At 45.8% G+C, this 22,398-nt stretch overlaps 1 protein-coding gene across 2 annotated transcripts; it reads right to left on the reverse strand.

Moving 5' to 3' along the window:
- Positions 1–610: 610 nt before the first annotated feature.
- Positions 611–19,522, reverse strand: Cd160 (CD160 molecule). 2 transcript variants are annotated; one of them, XM_041638128.1, is made up of 5 exons: positions 19,500–19,522; positions 10,289–10,430; positions 6,503–6,829; positions 2,411–2,530; positions 611–1,118 (listed from the first exon to the last, which is right to left on the reverse strand). In XM_041638128.1, the coding sequence occupies exons 2-5, from the start codon at positions 10,365–10,367 to the stop codon at positions 1,111–1,113; spliced, it is 534 nt and encodes a 177-aa protein (XP_041494062.1). In that variant the 5' UTR covers positions 10,368–10,430; positions 19,500–19,522; the 3' UTR covers positions 611–1,110. The 2 variants fall into 2 exon arrangements, with proteins under 2 accessions (XP_041494062.1, XP_041494061.1); XM_041638127.1 differs by lacking the exon at positions 611–1,118 and having other exon boundaries at positions 1,700–2,530.
- Between the last annotated feature and the right edge of the window lie 2,876 nt (positions 19,523–22,398).

Genomic DNA, 22,398 nt, shown 5'->3' on the forward strand with positions numbered 1-22,398 from the left:
TGTACCAGGACCAAGTGTTGCTCTTAACTGAGCTAGAAGATGTCCCAGACAAGAGGAACTGTAGACACTCAAGTTTGAGATCTTTTTTTCCCCCGCTTTTTACATTTTCTTTGTGACAGATTGGATGGTGTGCACATAAACAAAGCATCTGATGTAGCTTTTCCTTCTCACTGAGATCCTGGCTGCGGCTTGTGGTGGCCATTTTTTCTAATCAGAAGTACAGCTGTTTTTTGTTTGGTTTGGTTTTGAGACAGGGTTTCTCTCTGTAGCCCTGGCTGTCCTGGAACTCACTCTGTAGACCAGGCTGACCTCAAACTCACAAGATTCACCTGCTTCTGCCTCCCAAGTGCTGGATTAAAGGCGTGCGCCATCATGGCCCAGTTAGAAGTACAGTTTTCTTTTCTAATTTATTTATTATTTTTATTTGAGTTGGTGCTTTGCCTGCCTGTATGTCTGTGCGAGGGTGTCAGAGCCTGGAGTTACAGACAGCTGTTAGCACTTGCACAAGCCTGGCCACCTGAGTTTGATCTCCAGCCCTCACAGACGAAGAGAGAACCAGCTCCCGGGAGTTGTTCTCTGACCTCCGCGTGTTCAGTGTGCACACATACATGCATCACACACACACATATAAAATTAGAACTCACTTATTTTACTGTGTTGCAGGGGAGATGAACCATTATTCTGTGGTATAAAACATACCTGGTATTTAAGGCCAGCACACCAATCACACTTGTAACATGTTTTCTCTCTTGGCACTGAGGCGGGAGTAGGCAAACTTGCGCTGGCAATAAGGAAAGAAGATCCAGAAGTATGCCAAACGCTCTGCCAGATCCCTGGAATGATTTTATTTATTGGGGTCAGAGCACGGCACTCCCATGGAGGTCAGAGGACAGCTTGGGGGAGTCAGTTCTCTGCTTCCACCATGTGGGTGCAGAGGTTTGAGCTGAAGCTTGGCAGGCAAGCTCCTGTTCTTGGCTGAGCCATCTTGCTGATCCTCCAGATTCTTGGTCTACTCGGCATCTGTTCCCCGTACCGTTCTTCCCGTGTGCGTTGTCAGATTTATCTTGCTGTACCTTCTTCTGAAGTGTTTTTTTTTTGTTTTTGTTTTTTTTATAGAGCTGTTGAAAGAAAATGAATGGTTTGTATCACTACCTCACAACTTAGACTAACTGAGAAACAGAACACCTGATTTGAGGCCCGTCCTGAGGTGGCTGTTTGATAGGCTCTCGTGATTAGAAAGGGAATAGGGAAAAGGTGTGAACATAGTATCTGGGCTGTGTGGGAGGCGCAGAGGGAGGCGCAGGGATCAGGACACTCCTTCACTTTAACCTCACATGGAAGAAAAAGCATTATAACTTGGTCTCCATGATATCGCTAAGACCCCCGGAAATGCGTGTGTTTTTCTGCTGAATGCTGTCTCTTCCCTCTGTCTGCTAAGGCTTGGATTGGAGGAAGAGGAAGAGAAGGAAAAGCTGGACATGGCTCTTCAATCCCAGTGGTCCGACGCCTGGGGTAGGACTGAGTAGGAAACCAGTCTGGGCTGCATGGGGAGACCATGTCTCATTCACACAGCTTCATAAGTAGTTATGATTTAGTTTTGTTTTTTCTTTTGTGTACCTTCAGAGCGCCTTGAGTACAGGAGAAAATAAATAGTTGAAAGTAAGGCTTTGTTCTTGACTAGAAAAGGGCACTGGGAGCAGAGGCCTTGCTGTTCTGGGTGACTCTGGAGTCAGGTAGTGGCGATAGTGCAAGGTGGACCCCGTTTCCCTTTGAGTGTGTACTCAAAGTGTGCCTGAAGAAATAGCATTTATTAACAAGAATATAGCTTAACCCACTAGGGAAACTTGTATTCAGTGCAAGTAAATAACCAGACTGCTCCATCCTCATGTCCCCTGTGTAGAAGCTGGCCCTTTTGGCTGCCAAGGACAGTCAAAATCTCGTATCATTTATTTGTTATGCAAAATCCTAGTGGAAAATTATTAAATGTCTCAGTATTTTAATACTCAATACGGTCATCATCTTTGTGGAGGTACTGTGTTCAAACCCCACCTCAGGCCGACCCTGTCTCCTGCCTTGTTCATCTTTGTGTAATAACTAGAGACCTGTGGCTTGTCCTGGCGTTTCTATGTTCATTGAGTGAGTGGGGGCAGCTGTGTTTCTTGTCTCCCACAGGCCTTTCCTAAGAGGCCCAACCTCTTACCCAGAGGGAAGTCCGATTTGTCTGTCTCCACATAGCTACAGTATGAGGACTTTAGTAACTTAAAGCTGGTTTCACCCACATACTGTAGATGGCCAGGCCTTGGGGAACACGTTTTCCCCTCCTTCCTTTCTGTACTTTCCCGCCTAGGAAATAATTAAGCTGGCAGTACAAACTCATAGCTTGGAGCGCTGAAATCTCTTCTGAACATACCTTGAAGAGCCACCAGGATGGCGACCAGCATCCCGCAGGCCTTTACTTGCAGGAAATCTGAACTGGGAGTGCTGTCAACAGGGTCCTGCCTTTGTCTTGGTCTTATCTCAGTGTGGTTCCCTGTTCCAGGTTCAAAAGAGAATCACGGATCAGAAGAGGGGATCAGAGGTCAGGACTTCCTTTTGTTGCTTTTCCCACGTGATCTCAAAGAATGCCTGGCAGCATAATCCACTTCCTGAATAAACAAGTTTTGATATCTGCGGGCTGTGGTGATAGGCTTAGGCTGAGCAAATAAATACAGAACCTAGCCTTCAGCAGGTACAGAGACAAGTCAACCTCGGAGGAGCTCTAGAGTTTTTTTGTTTTTTTTTTTTCGAAACAAGGTTTCTCTGTGGTTTTGGAGCCTGTCCTGGAACTAGCTCTTGTAGACCAGGCTGGTCTCGAACTCACAGAGATCCGCCTGCCTCTGCCTCCCGAGTGTTGGGAATAAAGGCGTGCGCCACCATCTCCCAGGAAGGGAAAACAGCTCACCTTGGACTTGGGTTTCCTCAATTGTGTTCATTATAAACAGTCTTCTATAATAGAGTAATTTAGCATGAGTTAAAATTTTGGGCTGAGCCAGTGGACCTCTGTGAGTTCAAGGCTAGCCTGGTCTACATAGCGAGTTCCAGGACAGGTTCCAAAGCTATATAATATGAGAAACCTTGTCTCAAAAAACCAAAATAAATAAATAAGAACCTTGGGCACGGGAATAGAGTTGGAGCGTCTATCGCTGCCCCTCTGAGTGAGCGCTGAGAACATCTTGTCACGGGACAACAAAACCTCCCGAAAGTCTGTGGAGACGACTACCAGCACAATGCCTGGTGCATGCTAGCACTCAGTACACGGTGGGCACTGTTTATTAGTGCCGCCTCTTGCCTGTCTGCTCTTACCTTCCAGAAGGACCTTATTTCCACAGCTGACGATCATATGTGCTGAGTGCCTACATAGCCTTCCCTGTCACTCAATTAGAAATACTGGGGCCGGGCGGTGGTGGCGCACGCCTTTAATCCCAGCACTCGGGAGGCAGAGGCAGGCGGATCTCTGTGAGTTCGAGGCCAGCCTGGTCTACAAGAGCTAGTTCCAGGACAGGAACCAAAAGCTACGGAGAAACCCTGTCTCAAAAAAAATCCAAAAAAAAAAAAAAAAAAAGAAAGAAAGAAATACTGGGGCTCCACAGGGCAGGGAACCCTGACTGCTCTTCAGACTTGAGAGGGAGGGGGAGAGGAGTGGAAGGCTGGGAGGAGGCGGAAATTTTTTTTTCTCAATTAAAAAAAAAAAAGAAACACTGGGGCTCATTGGGAAACTGTGAACACCGAGTTATAAGGAGCAAGGACTGTTGCACCCCATTCTTTTGTCCAGCGCTTGGCATTGTGCTCAGGATGCACAGGGAGTGTCCATCAAATGAATGAAGAGGAGGCAGGAGAATAGCCACTTTTGCAGTTTAACTGGAGCAGAGGGGCCAGATAAATACAATGAAATTGCCTGGAGCAGTGGGTCTCAGCCTTCCTAATGCTGCGACCCTTCAATACAGTTCCTCATGTTGTGGTGACCCCAACCATAAGATTATTTCATTGCTACTTTACAACTGTAATTTTGTTACTGTTATGAGTCAGAATGTAAATATCTGATGTGCAGGATATCTGATATTGACCCCCAAAGGGGTTGTGACCCACAGGTCGAGAACTGATGAGCTAGCGCCTCATATAAGCTAACGTGATTTAGACATTGTAGACACTAAGTAGCCTTTAATTCTCCGAGTGACGGCATAGAACATACACACTAACCTTCTAGCTAAGTCTGTGGCAATCTCAAGTGAACTGGCACAATACAGGGTTGGTGGCCCATTTATTGAACAATAGGTCCCGTAGCAAGTGTGAGAGAGGAAATGTTGGCAATCTCAAGGACCTCACTTGTTAAAGTTGAGAGGAATGTTTTAACTGTGATGTGAGAGAAACTTGGGAAGCATTTGAAAAGAAAATAGTAAACACAGGGAAACTTGTAGTAACTTATTAGATGGGTAAAGAAAAGGAGGAACCAGGACTTTGACCGAGAGTCATGGACAGATGCTAGTCTCAAGAAGACAAGTTAGGGGAGATGGGGTGCTGCCAGGAAGTGGTCCAGCTGAGAGTGGGGTGTTTGGTTAAAGCATTGGAAAGGAGGTAGAGCTGGAGAAGGTGACTTGGGATTGATGCAAACTCGGGGGAGGGAAGGAAGTTAGATTAGGTGAGGACTTAGGTTTGATAGATGGGAGAAGAAAATAGAGGCAAAGTAAATGAGAAATTAAACAAGTCAGAGAACACTCACAGAAGCTGTGGGAGAGGATTTTGGTGGAAGAAAGAATAGTTAGAAGTGCCAAGTGACAGGACATTTAGGTAGGTAGCAGCAAGCAAGGAAAGAAGAAAATATAGATGTAACTGAAGAAAAGTGGACCATTTGAATGATTAGTAACCATAGAAGAGAATAGGAATGTTTATTAAAAGGCCCTACCTCTCAGATTTTTTATTTACTGTGAGTGGAGGGCTAAGATAATGTTTGTGTGTTTGCTGACATGGTGTAGCTATGTAGCCCAGACCCAAAACTTACGATCAGTCTTTGTTTTCCTGAGTGCTGAGATTATAGGTATGGGCCACCATGCTGGGTTGTTGGATTCTTTTAAAAAAATTGTATGAGGCTGGCATGTGGCTCAGTGACAAAGTACTGACTTAGCATGTTCTAGGTCCTGGGATCAATCTCCAGCATTGAGAAACGTTTACAGATGGCAAGCTTTTTTAAGCCATTGTACATCGAACAGTGTCTCTTGTCTCACATAGATTGGTAGTTTGGCTGGGTATAGAACTGTAGGTAGAAGGTGCGTTTTCCACAGGATTCTGAAGGCTCAGGCCCAGATGGGCCCTCTCTACAGCTTGGCTAGAGTTATCACAGTGAGGTTCACTGGGGAAGTGATGGAGCATGAAGGGCATAGGCAGAGGCCAGAAGCCTTGCTCCCTTGGTGAGCTTGAGACCCTGATGGACTGTTTTGGGTCCTGTTCAGCTTTCTGGCTTCTGATTCTAGAAAACTGAACTTGTGGGGCTATCCACACTTTCTGCTTTATTTTTCTGTTCTAATCCAGTAGCTAGAGTAGGTTCATTTCTTAGAGTCAAATGCTTCTTAGGAAAATCACAGATTGTATTTTAAACCCATCTCTGTATATTTGGGAAATACAGGCTCTTCACTGAGAGAACTGCAGAGTAGTCATCAAAAGTCCTGGGTTGATTATTATTATTATTATTGTTATTTTTATTACTATGATTTAATAAACACCCTATTCTCTTCTATGGTTACTAGTCCAGTTGATGAGTGGCATTAAATAAATCCCTGCACTTCCTGAAGACTCAGTCTTCTAATGAGAATGAAAGGGCCATTCGATAAAGATGCTGAACAGTAAAGACAAAGATGAGATTACCTTCATACATATACTTTGAAGATAGGTTTAACATGAAGTATATTAGCCAGCGTGGTGCTAGCAGAGAACTGGGTAAGAGGAAGGATGCTCAAGGGATGAAGGATGTTCTAGGAAGGAAGGGTGCTCAAGGGATGAAGGAAGGATGTTCTAAGAAGGAAGGGTGCTCAAGGGAGGAAGGATGCTCTAGAAAGGAAGGGTGCTCAAGGGAGGAAGGATGCTCTAGAAAGGAAGGGTGCTCAAGGGAGGAAGGATGCTCAAGGGAGGAAGGATGCTCAAGGGAGGAAGGATGCTCAAGGGAGGAAGGATGCTCAAGGGAGGAAGGGTGCTCAAGGGAGGAAGGATGCTCAAGGGAGGAAGGATGCTCAGGGGAGGAAGGATGCTCAAGGGAGGAAGGATGCTCAAGGGAGGAAGGATGCTCAAGGGAGGAAGGATGCTCAAGGGAGGAAGGATGCTCAAGGGAGGAAGGATGCTCAAGGGAGGAAGGATGCTCAGGGGAGGAAGGATGCTCAAGGGGATTGCTATTTAGGACCTCGACTCGCTACTCGAAACTCCTACTGTCAGCCCCGCTCACTACTCCTCTGGCTGCATTTGGTTCTTAGGGACTTACCTGTGACTAGAACAGAGACAAAATGACCATGAATGTAGATTTCTGGCTTCTGGCTTCGAGCACAGCACTGGTAGGTCCCACTGTCCGATGGTGTGGCTTGGTCTATGGTGAATACCAACTGAGATTTCTGTTCATTGCTACCATCTGTCCCAGGATCCCTTTTCACCCTTAGCTGCTCTAAGCTGGTCTCAGGAGAACAGTCGGACCGCCTGTCTTTGCACCAGAAGAGTATTAGCCCCTCGGCTTCGCCTCTCTTGTGCCACAAAGTGCAGGTGAAGACCAGTTGTCCTCCTTGCTGGGATACTGAGCTGGTGACTTGGAGGCATCCTGAAACAGGGATGCAGGAGTTACCATGAAAAGTCAGGAAGAGTTCCTTAAGTCACACCTTGTGTGACACTTGTCTGACAGTGACACCGGCAGACGGGAAACACAACTTCTAGTTGTTCCTGGGACAATAACCACATTGCCCGCCTCTAATTTTCCTGGGAGGTGAGACTTAAGGGACCAGATACATCCGTGTGAAGTTTCTACTCCATGATGCTGGGGAGCAGGGGACTGCCTTAGTGACTTTTCTATGGCTATGACAAAGCACCATGAACAAAGCAACTTATAAAAAAAACCCTTTAATCTTTCAGGGAGGGTTAGAATCCATGATGGCATAGTGAAGGCGTGGTGGCAGGAATAGCTGAGAGCTCACATCTAAACCCATAAGCAAGAGAGAGCACACTGAGAGAGGTAAGAGGATTTTGGAACCCCAAGCATGGCCCCCATTTTCCCCCCAGCAAGGCCATACAGCTTAATCCTTCCCAAATAGCCACTAACTGAGCACCAAATATCCAAATACCAAGACTTATTCGGGACATCTCATTTAGACCATCAAAGCTCTGCTCTCAAGTGTACAGCCCAACGTAAAGATCAGCAAAATACAAGCCAGGCAGCGGTGGTGCACACTTTTAGTCCCAGCACTCGGGAGGCAGAGGCAGGTGATCTCTCTGAGTTCGAGGACTGCCTGGTCTACACAGAGAAACCCTGCCTCAAAAAAAAAACCCAAATAATAATAATAATAGATAACATAGATAAAAATAAAATAAATTTTGAAAGATTAGCAGAATACCACAGTCCAGATTCCAGGCAGTAACAGCAGTCATGGCTAGAGGTAAGACAGGCAAACGACACTTGGTAGAGGTAGAGGCAGTGGCCATGAAGTCCCTGGGTCTGGAGGTAGTAGAGTGGATGGGATGGGGGAGGCCCTATACCAATGGGGTGAACATGTTCGCAGGGTGAAATTTCATTCTTGTATGAATGCAAACGAGTGCTCTGAAATATTTTCTGTCTTGGGGAGAGAAATCAGTGGTACGTCACACACTCAAATGCCTGGGAAGCCTTAGTTGGGGTCTGCAGGAAGTAAGGAGGGAAATGAGATGGTGTGGGCATGAGACGAAACTCCAGGAAGGTAGGACAGGAGGGCCGTGCGCCAGGACAGGGTCTCAGGCGTATTCTCGAGCCAAAGATGAGAAGCAATAAAGTCTCAAAAATTCTACTCTCGTGTGGCCAGACAATCCCTCAAGGGCAAACAGGCCCCCCAAAATAAGGGCTGGGGGAAGCAACAGCAGCAAACGTAGGTGTCTTCCTTGTCCAAAGGAAGCCCAGCAGGAGCAGGGCTGAGTGGCAGTCTGAAGGAGGAAAAGAGATGGGTGAGAGTGGCAAGGAGAGACAGAGGCATGACGGCCACCAAGCCGATCTCTCGGGGCATCTTTGTGGTGCTGTACCTCACCTGGTTCACAGACACCAAGAGTTGAGGGGTCTGTGTAGGAACTGACAGATGGGGCTAGTGTGCCTCATGCCTGGTACTTCCTGTCACTGCACGGTCAGGAGGGCTTCCAGCAGACTGATGGCCCCGCTGCAAGGTTGGGTAGAAGCCTGCCACGGATGAAGCGGTCACTATTGCCTTACCCACCAAGCCATCTCCCCTCTTCAAAGGACAAAGCCCTCAAAGAGAAAGGATTGTTTTTATGCGTGAGTGTGCATGTGTGAGTGTGGTGTGGTGTGTGAGTGTGGTGTGTGTGTGTAGGTCAGAGGACAGTTTCAGTGGCATCTTCAAGAACACTTTACCTCTTTTGAGACAGGGTCTCTGGCTAGATTGGCTGGTCAGTAAGCCCAAAGGATCCTCCTGTCTCCACCTCCCTGGTTCTGGGATTACAAGTACGTGCCGCTGCCATCCTTGGCTTGTTTTTGTGCCTGGCCAGCACTTTACTGATTAAGCTGTCTTCCCAGCACAGTTTTTTTTTCTTTTTAAAAATAAAATCTTAGAAAATTACTTAAGCTGCATTAATTTTTTTTAAAAAAATAGATGTGTTCATTTTATGTATATGAGTTTTTTGCCTGCATATATCTATATACACCATGGACTTGCCTGGTGTCCAAGGAGGTTAGAAGAGGGTGATGGACCCCTGGAACTGGAATTATGGATGGTTGTGAACCACCATGTGGGTGCTGGGAATTGAACCAGGTCCTCTGCAAGAACAGCCAGTGCTCTTAACCACTGAGCCATCTCTCCAGCCCTTCAGCTGTTTTAAAAAAGTATATCTACGGGCTGGAGAGATGGCTCAGTGGTTAAGAGCACTGCCTGCTCTTCCAAAGGTCCTGAGTTCAATTCTCAGCAACCACATGGTGGCTCACATCCATCTGTAATGAGGTCTGGTGCCCTCTTCTGGCCTGCAGACATACACACAGACAGAATATTGTATAAATAAATAAATAAATATTTTTTAAAAAGTATATCTACATGCCTTTGCAGTCTCGTGTTTGTATTACACAGGTTTCCAAAGCCAGATTTGGACAGTTTGTCTTATGTTATCAGAAATCTTATATCCTAATTATATTTTTTTGTTCACGGGTCAGATGTTTTTACTTCCCCGTCATGTGGTGAGACTCACAATTGGAGGAATACGTGAATGAGGATGCCCCGAGTTAATGCCCATGAAAGCCTGAACCCCTGCACTGCGGGGTCAAAAGCAGGTGGATGTGAGGGACCACTGCCTTGATGGCCTCAGTAGGATGTCTCCAAGCACTTGTTCTCCTATACCTTGACAGACACTCTGCAAAATATATGAATATATATCCTCAAGGGTTTCTCAGGAAGCTTTTAATGTTTACAGGCCCCGTGGTTGGAAGGCACCAGCTGGGCACAAATCTCTTCTTTCACAGGTTGCAACTCCCCCTGGCACCACAGAGCATCGGGGTAGGTAAAGTGGACAGGAAAGTACTGCTTCCCTGATACATTTAAATCTATCTCTTTCTCTCTTTCTCTTTCTCTCTCTCTCTGTCCATCTATCCATCCATCTGTCCATCTGTCTATCATCTATCCATCCATCTGTCCATCAGTCTATCATCTATCTATCTATCTATCTATCTATCTATGCATCTGTCTGTTCATCTGTCTATCATCTACCTATCTATCTGCCTGTCCATCTGTCTAACATCTATCTATCTATCTATCTATCTATCTATCTATCTATCTATCTATCCGTCTGTCCATCAGTCTATCATCTATCTATCTATCTATCTATCTATTATTGATCACCACAAAATAAAAAATTGTCACCAAATTATGTAGGGAGCTTATGAGTTCCTGTGTGTGCCTGGAAGAACCAGGGAAAATCTCCACAGAGAAATCAGCGCTTGTGTTGAGGCTTTTTCCTACAAGAAAACATGCATGGGGAACTCTTTCCCCTGAGCCCCGGATTCTCCCCTAATGGCAGTCTCTGTCCCGGCACCTATACTCACCACCACGTTGGAAGTCCACGATTATCAGCAGGATGGCTAGGGCACAGCAGCTTTGGCAAGGTGGCATCAGGATTTGCATGTTTTCAGCAGCCCCGGGAATTCCACATGAGTGTTGGCTTTGTTGCTCTGTAGCCTCACACCCCTGAAAGCACAGAGACACCTTAGCTGAAGCCTTCCAGACCTCTAGGACTGTTTCCCTATTTTAAGCGCTTATTGAAGTTACTCAAAGTGTGATGGAGATAAAAAGAGCCCCAGGGAACAGAGGGTTTGGAAGTGATATAAAAAGATCAAGTAAGGTATAACTGGAGAGAGGAATGGGGCGGGCTGGGCTGAGAGATGTTGCCTAGTTTTCATGGGTTTAGTTGGCAAATAGCCCCTGTTATATCCATCCATATATATGTAACTGTATGTATATGCCTATATGTAAACAAATGTCCATGTGGGTAAATATATAGTATGTAAAAAGGAGAAAAGAAAGTGAAAATATGGGGGCTGGAGAGATGGCTCAGAGGTTAAGAGCATTGCCTGCTCTTCCAAAGGTCCTGAGTTCAATTCCCAGCAACCACATGGTGGCTCACAACCATCTGTAATGAGGTCCGGTGCCCTCTTCTGGCCTTCAGACATACACACAGAATATTGTATACATAATAAATAAATAAATATTAAAAAAAAAAGAAAGTGAAAATATGAGGGACTGAGGGAGGACTGAACTCAGGTAAAGGGCACTGTGTCCTGAAAGCAGATACAAAGCTAACGTTGCTCCAGTTTCAACTCTACCATGGATATTTTGGTGATGGGTAAGCACAAAAAAATATATTAGCTAATGAAAGCCTAAGATCTGACGTGAAGCTTTGAAGTGCCTGTCTCAGCACCATAGGCATTTGCTAAAACGCAAGGACTTTGGGCCGGGCTAATTTTGATGTGTGATTTTTTTTTATTTGCAAATTCTTTACAATAAAGTTTTAATTAAAAAATGTTTGGGTTTCCAATATTGTTTTAATAAAGTTTCCCTTGATTTTAAATTATTTTCTCCTAATATTTTTATTATTTTATTTTAATATATTTAAATAACCTAATCCCGTTTAAGCAAAATTATGTCCACATTTTAAAAAGCACTCAAATTGAAAGGAAAAGTTAACAGGAGGCTGACTTGGTAAATTTGGTTCATTCATACAAGAGAGTATTACATGGGCATGTGCTGTATATCAACATTTCAGCCAGCGACAGATGGCACAGACATCAGTGGTCCTTAGAGATTATAATGAAATGGGGCAGAAATGAGCGACTGGAAGGACAAGAGAAAAAAGAAACGAGGAAAAGAGAGTGGAGGAAAAGGAGAATGAAAAGGAGGTCGGAGGAAAAGAGATTAACAAGCAAACCATGGTGAAGGGGTTCGCAGACTTTGCAGACTTCAACTAGCTTTGAAAACAGGGACCTCGGTGTTGAGTAGTGTGTCACCTGCTCATCAGCAGAGACACCAAGCAAGCCGCCATGCATGTATATATGAAGGGTCCCACACAAGAGGAGCTTGGGCAGGTCTTTCATGAGGGATGCCAGAAAAAGACGGTGGCGTTTCAGGGGATGATGGCCTTAAAGGCCTTCTAGTGGGACGATATTGAAGATGTAAGACAGTAACATTAATGACCTTGACCTCTGCAGACATAGGTTACATGTGTTATGTTTTCCTTTTTTATTGAATGTGTTCACTTTTAACAGAAAAGGTTTAAAAATTGGGAAAGCATATAGGATAAGAATATATGTATATATGTACACACACACACACACACACACACACACACACACACACGTAACATGAACGAGCCTGATTGTTGGGGTTTATGTCCTGCCCAGTTCTCACAACTGGCAAGTCCCAAAGAAAATCACACAGAGGTCGTCATAAGTTATAAACTGATTGGCCCATTAGCTCAGGCTTTGTATTAGCTCTTATAACTTATATTAACCCATTATTTTTATCTATGCTAGCCACATGGCTCAGTACCTTTTTCAGCAAGGTAGATCACATCTTGCTTCTTCCGTGGTCTGGGCGGGACTCAAGAAGAACTTCCTTCTTCCTAGAATACTCCTGTTCTCATTGCCCCATCTCTACTTCCTGTCTGGTTGTCCCACCTATACATCCTGCCTGGCTAGTGGCCAATCAGCGTTTATTTAAAGCATAATTGACAGAATACAGAATTATCTCACACCACACACACACAATTCTTATACAGCTGTATAATATGTACAATGTCTTTGTAGGGACTTTTCCCCAGACTGGCCTCAAACTCATAAGCCTTTTGCCTCAGCCTACCCAGCTGTGATTACATGCATGGGCCAACGAAACTGGCATGGTTATGTTTTAGGCTAAACTTAGAAATTAAGGAGACTGTAAAGTAAAAATGTTATCATGAGCTAACGCTACTTTATGACTGAAGTCAGTTTCTTTCTGAGGTGCTGGGGATCCAGCCCAGGATTTGGGGTCTGACCTATTTAGAGTGGCTGTTATGCGGTGCCCAGCTGTGCCCAGCTGTGCCCAGCAGTGCTCAGTCATGCCCCAGGCTTCCATCACTCATGCTCTGAAGAGATTCCCAGACCTGCAGACTCCAGGCACAGAAAGTGCTTTATCCAGGCGTTCAATTTAAAGCTGTTGGACTCTATTTTTAGTGTATATTGTGTCTAGATACATAAATACCGTTGTATTATGGCTGCCTACAGTATCATTATAGTAACATACCATGTGGGTGTGTAACCCAAGAGCAAAAGGTTGTGCCAGATGACCAAGGTGTGCAGAGGCTGCAGCATCTTGGTTTGTATGTATACGCTCTATGCTGTACAGCCATGAAATCATCTAGTGATGTATCTCTCAGTGTGCCATCATCATTAGTGATGCATTATTTTAAATTATTTATTATCTTATTAATCTTAATGTTTTTAAAATGGAGGCTCTCTACCTTGCTATAATGTAGCAGGCAGGCCCTCAGCAGATGCTAGTGCTACACACTTGGACATTTCCATGTCTAGAATCAGGAGTCAAATCAACCTCTATTATTTATTTAAAAACTGAACTCGATTAGTTTTATAAATATGGACTTAAATTATATCTATTATAATTCAGTATGTCAAAATGGGTATCGTGTAGGATATATATATATATATGATATATACATATTCACTGTACATTGTCTGTGTCTGGATGTATAACTACCTACTGTTGTATTACAGTTGCCTAGAGTATTCATCATAGTAAAATGCTGTGTGGGTGTGTAACCCAAGAGCCTTGTTGTACCAGATGGCTAAAGTATACAGAGGCTATGCCACCTTGGTTTGTATACATACACTCTATGGTTTCTAAGAATCTTCTGTGTGCTCCCCCATGTATATATTTCCAGCTTGTACCTTCTTGAAGAGGTATACTCACAAGTTTTGTGGTCACTGTTTCACTGATAAGACACAGTAGCTTACTGAAGCAGCTTCAGGAAGGGAAGGACTACTTTGGCTCATGGCTTCGAAGGGATGCCAGCTTGTTATAGCACGGGAGCCTTAGGGGTGTGGTTTGTGGTGGAGGTAGCTTGTGGCACAGGTTAGTTTACACGACAGCAAGCATGACACAGAGAACTGGGCCAGAAGAGGCTGGTCGGCTCACTTCTGGTGAGCCAGGCTCCTTATCTTAAGATGCTTTATTAGCACCATAAACTGAAGAATAAGTATTCAAAATACAAGACACTGGTGTATATTACGGACTTGAGCTCCAAAATTTGAGGGAGAAAACCAGAAATAGTTATAAATCCTGTTTCTGATTTTTCAGTTATATATTTAAAGATTTATTATTTGTATCTTTGGGCACTGCATGCAGGTGCACAAGGAGTCCAGAAGAGGGCGTCAGACCCCTGGAGCTAAGTGATGGGTGATTGTGAGCAGCCCTGTGGGTCCTGGGAACTGAATCCTGATCCTCTGCTAAAGCAACCAGTGTTCTTTGTCACTGAACCATCTCTCCATCCCCTACACCATATTTTTGTCACATATCAGTTATATAGCGCTATGAATTTCATTGCTTTCATACACAGAGACAGCACCTTGAGCATATTCATCTCCACCATTGCCTTCTCTTATCACCCTTTCCAGCCCAAGAAAGTCCAATTACTTTTCTTTCATTTTTATTTTGTGTGCATGGGTGTTTTGCCTGCATATATATTCATGAGCCACATGTGTGCAGTGCCTATAGAAGCTACATTCCCCCATTGTTATTTTAAAAAATAGGTTATAGGTTATGTTCAATGTATATTTTAACTTAGGGAGAAGTGAATTTTTTGTGACATTAAGTCTTCAGATCCGAGCATAGATTTCCGTGTTGTGTATTAGTTCGTTTTCTGTTGCTCTGATGAAACATCAGTATCAAAAGCAACTTAGAGAAAAAAGAGCTTGAGTTTACAATCCAGAGGAATGAGATTTCATCATGGCTGGGCAGTGGTGGGGCACACCTATAATCCCAGCACTCGGGAGGCAGAGGCAGGCAGACCTAGCTGAGTTTGAGGCCAGCCTGGTCTACAGAGATTTGCAGACCAGCCACCAGACCTACACAGTGAGACTCTGTCTCAGAAAAAAATCCGACCATAGACTACATGCAAGAGGAATACTGAAGAGTACTGAGGGTTGCTGAGATTGCGCAGAGGGTAAAGGTGCCTGCCGCCAACCCTGACACCCTGAGTTTGATCCCCAGGAACTGAATGACAGGAGAGAATGGACTCCTGAAAGTTGACCTCTGACCCTTCCTCAAATATACAGTAAAATAAAAATAAATGTCATTAAAAAGAGCAATGATGTGGAAATTCAAAACTAAAAGGATGAAAAATAGTGGTTAAGTATTGTCGGCCTAACTAAATTAATATAAGGCAAAAGTATACAGTTTTATAAAGAAATACATAAGGTCACAGATATGCTTTGCTGGCCTCTACAGACACCGCACACATTGGTGCACAAACACGCTTGCAGGCAAAACACCCAGACACATAGCTTGAAACTATGTAATAACCCTTAGCTCTATAAAGTAAAGTTTGGAGAAATTACTGGAAGAAATGGGAACTACAGTGATCCCCATAGTTCAACCCAGCTTCCTCAACTGTGAAGTGATAAAAAGGTATGTATAGAAGATTTAAAGGCCAACCAGCCCAATGGAACTGTAGAAGTCCTTCCAACAATTCTTTGCTGAACACATATTCTTCTAAACAAATCAAACATTTTAAAAATTGATAGTGTACTAGCCATTGAAGTGAAGCTCAGACTGTCAGTATTGCAAGGCCAGATTCTGTTTCAGTGCAACTAGCTTAGATGTCAAAAACAATAAGGTACATTTTAAAAAAACTATTCCGGGGCAACATCAGGCTTCTTGGGCTTCTGTGCTGGGCCCTAGGTCAAGCCCCTGAGAAGTGAAAACATTTGACTAGTATATCCCATCTAGCACCTGCCAGGTAGGTACGCGGTGGACAGAGAGATCATTAAAACAGGAGTCTATGTGTTGCTCGATGCCGCCTAGTCAGGTCGGGTTTGAAATCTAATGTTGGATTTCTTAATCTCTATGAAAAAGAGTTTACTGATGAATAAAATGTTGACAACAGCGTTCTCTCCCCCAAGGTAACTATGGAGGTCAATCTAGCAGCTTTGTGAGCATAGCATGGTGCTTGACGGAGCGCAACTGCTCAATAAATGCTAGCCGTGCTGATTCTTATGGCCGCATAACTGGCTGCAGCTCATACACAGTAGTATTTAGTGCTTGTAAAACTCTGAGCTATCATTAACCACGTGCTCAGTGCAGAAGTCTTGGAGGAGCCGTGTGGCTTGCTTAAAATCACAGAGACTGGGTGGGGAGCTGGGATCCTAACCCCCTTGCAGTCAGTATCTTTGGTGCCTCTCCTTACAGCCATCTCTCTCCATTCCCAAACAGTGAAGAATAAAGGGTTATGACAAGAACAGAGTTGGGGAAGCAGTTTACAAGGGTTAGAAGAAGAGGAATGCAGGCCATGGGCTCTGGGAAGGTTGCAGGAAGGCAGTGGAGTTGGGTCTTGGTCGTTTTGTTGACTTTAGGTGTTGGTACTGGAAGGATGTGGTGGGAGAAGGAAGGTGGAGGAGAACTGACCGGTTGGGAGATTTGGCTTGTAACCAATGCTGTGCACTTGCTGGCTGTGAGATGCCAGAAGGTCCTGCTTCTTCTTCAAGATTGTGTCCTCAGGGACTGGTGTAATGGGATAGGAGGGGCGGAGTAGGGACCGCTTCCAACGACAGGCAGGCTGGCCTGCAGCAAGGAGCCGGTCCCTCTGCCCGGAGTGGCTACGCGGTGATGAAGTCTAGCTGGACCACAGTGTGTAAGTAAGCTTCGGCTCCTCAGCCGGTTTGGGGGTAGGCGGGGACCATTCAGGTAAGGACTCCCTTGTCAGAAGTGACCTTGATTCTTGGAGCACCAGGTGCGTCGCGGGCAGACACTGATGGCTGGAGCTCTCGCCGCTAGAGGGCGCTGCCTCCCAGCCCCGGGTGTGACCTTCTCCGCGTTGCCTGGCTCAGTCCAGCCCAGGACTCCTCCAGGCAGAAGAGCAGGGGATTGGGGAAGGGGGGGGGGGGGGGGGGGGGAGACAGACGACGACGGGGGGTGGGTCCGAGGTGGGGGCAACAACCTTAACTAGGAGTGGAGAAGAGGAGAGTGCATGATTGGATCCTGTGGGCCCAGTGACTAGGACTGCGCTCGAAGCTACTAATGGCTCTTTAGCATCTAGAGTGGTGGGGTATGGGAGGGCAGAACTTTCTGGGTCCTTTACGCCTCCAGCCGCAAGGAAGGGTGCAGATAGGGTTGGTATCCTCACATTTGAGTTTTCCTTGAACTCTCAGAAATCCTTGGTAAGAGATGGAGGAAAGCGGCAAACGCCCTCATCTCTAGTTTATGAGAAACCAGAGTTCCGGGGAAGCCTTGGCGCCCTTGCTTGTTCTCAGCCTGCCCTTCTAACCCGGTCTCTTGAGCTGGAGCGCAGCTTCCTAACCGCGGCTCAAAGGGAACTATGGAGAGCCAGATGACTCAGCCGGTAAAGGCGCTTGCCACAAAGCCCAAGGACTTGAGTTCGCTCACAATGGAAGGAGGTAGCCGACTCTTGCAAGTTGTCCTGTGACCTTCACGTGTACAGCACACACACACACACACACACACACACACACACACACACATCTATGCACACTAAATAAATATAGTAAAACTATTTTAAAGGGGACCAAGGAGCCTTTTGAAGACCTGGTGAGGAACATGCGGCTTGTGCTCACAGCGAGGCAGACATGATGTTTTTAGCGAAGTTAAATCCACGCGATTTGTCTGATTTTCCTTTAATCTTGGGTATTTTGTTTCTCTTGCTGAGAATGTGTGGAAACACTAGAAAGCCTGCAATCCTGTAGCACGAATCTGCAAACCTGTAGTTTTCTATACAGTCACAATGTACGTTCACTACCTTTGCAACACGTTACTGTACAGTAGCAAATCACTTTCAGTTATGTGTAAAGGAATAAATCAATTCAAATGCTCTTTGTAAAAAAATTAATGAGATGGGTTGGGGAAATGACTCGTTGCTCTTGCCGAAGACAGGGCTGCGTTCCAGCGTCCAGGTTGGTACCTCTGTCTGTAACTCCAGTTTGAGGGCACCCAACACCCTCTTCTGGCTTCTGTTGGGTCCAAGCTCACATGTGGTGCATGTGTGTGTGTGGGAGGCATGTGTGTATGTGTTCATGTGTATGTGTGTGTGTGTGCGTGCGAAGGCAAAACATTCATAATATATGGGATAAAAAAATCAGTCTAGAATTAATAAAACAAAATGTATAGGATAATAAAGGAAGCAAATTCTATAAAGATGGTTGCTGGAACAGTTACAGGAATTCATGATAGATAACACACGCTTCCTTGGACCCGGTGTCCATCTGACAACGACCATCATTTCTTTTTATTTTATGTGTATAGCTTGTTTTACCTACGTGTATGCCTGTGTACTGTTTGGGTGTGTGGTGCCTGCGAAGGCCAGAAGAGGGCATTGTATCCCTGGAACTGGAGTTATATATGGCCTTGAGCCTCGGTGTGTGGGAACCAGGCCCTCAGCAGGAGCAGCCAGCACTCTTAGCCACTGAACGGTCACTCCCGGCCCTTGTCTAGTCCAATGAAGTGTAACAGCCGCCAAGAGATTTGAAGATACCTATGCTTTCTGCTAACGGCAGATTCTCCTGTGGCTCCTTGCCTGCAACAACCCCTCCCCACCCCGAGACAGGGTCTCTCTGTGTAACAGCTCTGACTGTCCTGGAACTCCTTTTGTAGACCAGGCTGGCCTCGAACTCACAGAGATCCGCTTGCCTCCCAAATGCTGGTCTTAAAGGTGTTTGCCACCACACCTGTCTCCTTACCTGCATTTTTAATGGAAGCAAATACCAACTCCCTAGCAAAGGCTGACAAAAGAGAAGATATATTTTCTCCCCAGACTCACAAACCTCGAGTGTGGTCTGACCTCGTGGGGTCACACACCCTAGGTAAGCCACCAGCTCTGACTCACAGGCAAAGGCTAAGGCTTCTTCCCGCTGAAGGAGACAGTTGGAACTGAACTGAGGGCAAAACATTGCTTTTTTAAACCCCAGGAATTTAGAGGTTTACTCTGCCCAAACCACACAGCGACTAAGGCTGCCCTTGTTTATGCCACGTTTGGTGCCTAGGACTTGAATGTCCCTCAGAGACACCTCACAGAGGCAGCTCACATCTCAGCCCAGGGCTGGAGCAAAGGCTTCACAACCTTTCTTATGATGATTCTTCATCTCCTTTGTATTTATAGAAATGTGTGTCTTCCACCCACCATCTTCTCATGAACACAGAACCAAAGAGAGCACCTGGAGGAGTCGGCCCAGCATGCCTGAGTTAATCTGGTCAGGCTTAACTCTAAAATGCTCACAGAGAGAGACTTCCTTCCCATGGATGGAGTGTGGTCTTTCCCCCTGAAGGCATATCTGAGCCAGTGAAGGACCCGAAGCCCATGAGAAGGAAGGGTGAGCGCGCCAGCCCACCGCCATAAGTAGCCTATCTCTTCCTCAGGCTTCTGAGGGCAGAGAACATTTATTTCCCTTTGAGAAGCAGGCTTCTCAGCACCTCACTGAAAGCTTGGCCTCACGTGAGCAGTTCTATCAAGCGTTCCACCTCTCCCCAGAGCCCAGGTACCTCAGGACAGAGTTCCTCCTTGCTCTCAAGCTGGGTGCTCACGCTGGGTGCTCTTGATTCTTATGCTGGTGTCTTTCTCTTGTTAAAAACTATCTTCCCCACTTCCGTCTTGGCCCCTACTGTCGTCAGTCTCATAGTGAGCTTTGAAAAACCACAGGATGGGTTTAGCTCCTGCCTTTCTTTCCTCCACCCCTAGAACTTTTCCTCTCTGCTTTCTCCCCAGCACCTCCTTCTCTTTCCACGCCTCTCTTATTAGAAACCCACTAAGGTTCTGAGAGGACTGAGAAAAGAAAAATCGCCCCTTGAAATAGGTTTCTTTACCTTGGGAAATGAAGATTTCTCACTTGTTAATGGATAGAGATGGCTCTGGTAATAGAGATGGCCAGAAGGTGCAAAGACAGCGCATGCTCTCAGGAATAAAGGTGCGCTGTCTTTTCCTGTGGATACCTTTGGATTTGGAGCCGTTAAGAGCACAGCAGAGCTGTTCCACTCTGAACCTGTGCAGCAGGAAGTCCTATAGTTCGGAGACACCGCCCGCGACTGCCAGCTAGTGCCAGATATCCAGAAGCTTGAGTTAGTGTCCTAAGAAGTGACACTGGGGAAGCTTCTTCCTGGCTAATGTAGAGTGCTCACACCATTGCCACCCCACTCAGGAAAGTGCTCTAGCATCGCGGTCCCCACCAGCTGCCTCCCTGAAGCCATCACTGGATGAGACAGACCTCATGTGGCGCCACCCTTTTTCAGTGCATTCCATCTTGCTTTCTCGGCCCCTGGAGATAGACTTCAGAAATGTATCAGTTCGTCAGTGTTTGACTTTCTTGGTCTGATGAGCAGCTTCTAGGAGCTTGGCTGATTAGAGCCTATGTTAGGGAGGAGACTCTTCGCGTCATCTCCATGTTTCTCACCACAGTTGATGTCATGGACATGGACTGCGGAAGTAGCCTGGCTTCCGGGGTCCCAGGATCCTTATCCTTTGTCCGTGTGATAGTGGGTAAAAGTGCTGGAGTCCAGTTCTATGCTCTTGCCAATGCTGCATTGTTGTCGAGGGGAAAACAGTAAGGGTTCTGCCTGGTTTTTTAAAAAATGGAGGAAAAAGTAAAAAGAAGCAAACTGGGTGGATGATAAGTGTATTTTTATTTTCTACAGAATTATAGAGTTTCTGAACTGGAAGGACGACCTGGCTTATGAACGCAACGTTTGGGAGGCAGAAGCAGGAAGATTTTGAGTTCAAGGTTAGCCTGGGCTCGTAGATCCTACCTTAAAAACAAACTAAGTACATCCTGATCAAAAGGCAGAAAGGGCCACAGTCGTCTGCTAGTCCAGTCTGTAATGATGTACAGAGATGTCTGTGCTAGTGGTTCTCAAAGGAAGTGTGTCCAAATCAGCAGGCTGGCTTGTTTAAACAGCTGAGGCTCTGGAATTACAGCTCGGTACTGGTGCAAAAACCCAGCTCTAACAAAGAGGATACGAGTTTATTCTGGAACCAAATATGAGTGACCATGGTCTGGGGATATGGATTTGGGTCACCCACCCCGAGTTCCAAGTTCTGATGTGGAAATGTTTCATGATGGTTTTTATAGAGACAGAAAATCAAAAACCAGGGTACTTTTCAAGGACATTGGTAGCAGTGGGAGGGAGGAGGGGAGAACTCCCCTGTGGTCCTTGGTGCTAGTCCACCGGTTCTGTTGAGTTCATTCGTTCCAAAAGGCTTTACGATGTCAGGCTGATAGGAGGCTGGGCAAAGAACGGCTATTTGGGGAACCGAAGGTAACCCCAGAGAAGCTGCAAACTGGCTGTTGACCTGCAGCATTCCCAACTCTACAGCTACTGAAGTTCTAACCTGTCAATCCACCTTGCACAGGTTTCGGTGTTAAGGTAGGGCCAGCCGCTTTCTGGAAACTTTACATCGCTGGTTGAGGGCTTGTCCGCCTTGCCCGAAGCCTCAGGTTTGATCCATACATTAGGTGGGATAGAGGAGGATCAGAAATTCACGGCCAGTCTGGGCTAGAGACTCTGCCTCAAACCAACAATAACGTCATAATTGGCCTGGCGTTAGATTATACCAATAGCTAATCAGTTCACATTCACCTGCCATCTCTCTGCCACTGAGGAGAATTCCCTGAGAGCTGGCTGTGATCCTTAAACAGAGTCCCCAGACATGTTGCTGAGACTACAGCCCATCCACAACCCTCAATTCTCATGTGGATTCTGGGGTCCCTGCTGCTGTAGGGAGACAGTCACCCTGTGGAAGAGTTTGTCTGTCAGTACACACACTCCCTGATGTCACACTTCAACTAGAGGACCCCTCCTCCATACCTCCCCCGCATCCTAGGAGTTTCACCTGTCTTCTCTGGAATTCTCTTCTCTTGTAGCCTGACCACAGACTCATGCTATGGAACCTTTCCCCTTTGGGACCTATAGAGAAGGATGTTCAGTCTGCCTCACAGGTCTGATTTGCCATTAGAGCCCCTAACGTGCTGTCTGTCCATCAGTGACACTAGGGATGGACCTTGCCTCTCAGCCTTGACTATGCTGGTCTCTGCTGTCTGCTTACATGTCTACAGCATCAAGAACTCATCTAGTAAATTTCTTAATCAAGCCAGGCAATGGTGGTGCATGCCTTTAATCCCAGCACTCAGGTGGCAGAAGCAGGCGGATCTCTGTGACTTCGAGACCAGCCTGGTCTACAGAGCTAGTTCCAGGACAGGCTCCAAAGCCACAGAGAAACCCTGTCTCGAAAAACAAAATCTTAACCTAAAGGGCAATCTGCCTCACTGTAGCCCTTGAAACACATAAGATCTTTTATATATGCAGCCTCTACCCTTTGGGTAGACCAAGCAGTTGCTTCTCTTCTGTTTCCAGCTGCTGCTGTGATGGGCCTGCCAGAAATGAAGATACT

The sequence above is a fragment of the Microtus oregoni genome, unplaced genomic scaffold, assembly GCF_018167655.1.
Source record: "Microtus oregoni isolate MIOR12 unplaced genomic scaffold, Mior012 000054F_ref0000373, whole genome shotgun sequence".
NCBI lineage: Eukaryota > Metazoa > Chordata > Mammalia > Rodentia > Cricetidae > Microtus > Microtus oregoni.

Excerpts from the sequence above, each read along its gene's own strand:
- Cd160 (XM_041638127.1), bottom strand. The coding sequence starts at position 10,367 with ATGCAAATCCTGATGCCACCTTGCCAAAGCTGCTGTGCCCTAGCCATC. Across the intron at positions 6,830-10,288 it reads CGTGGACTTCCAACGTGGTG|GATGCCTCCAAGTCACCAGC; the intron begins GTGAGTATAGGT and ends TCCCTGTTTCAG. Across the intron at positions 2,531-6,502 it reads TGTCTCTGTTCTAGTCACAG|GGAACCACACTGAGATAAGA; the intron begins GTAAGTCCCTAA and ends AACCTGGAACAG.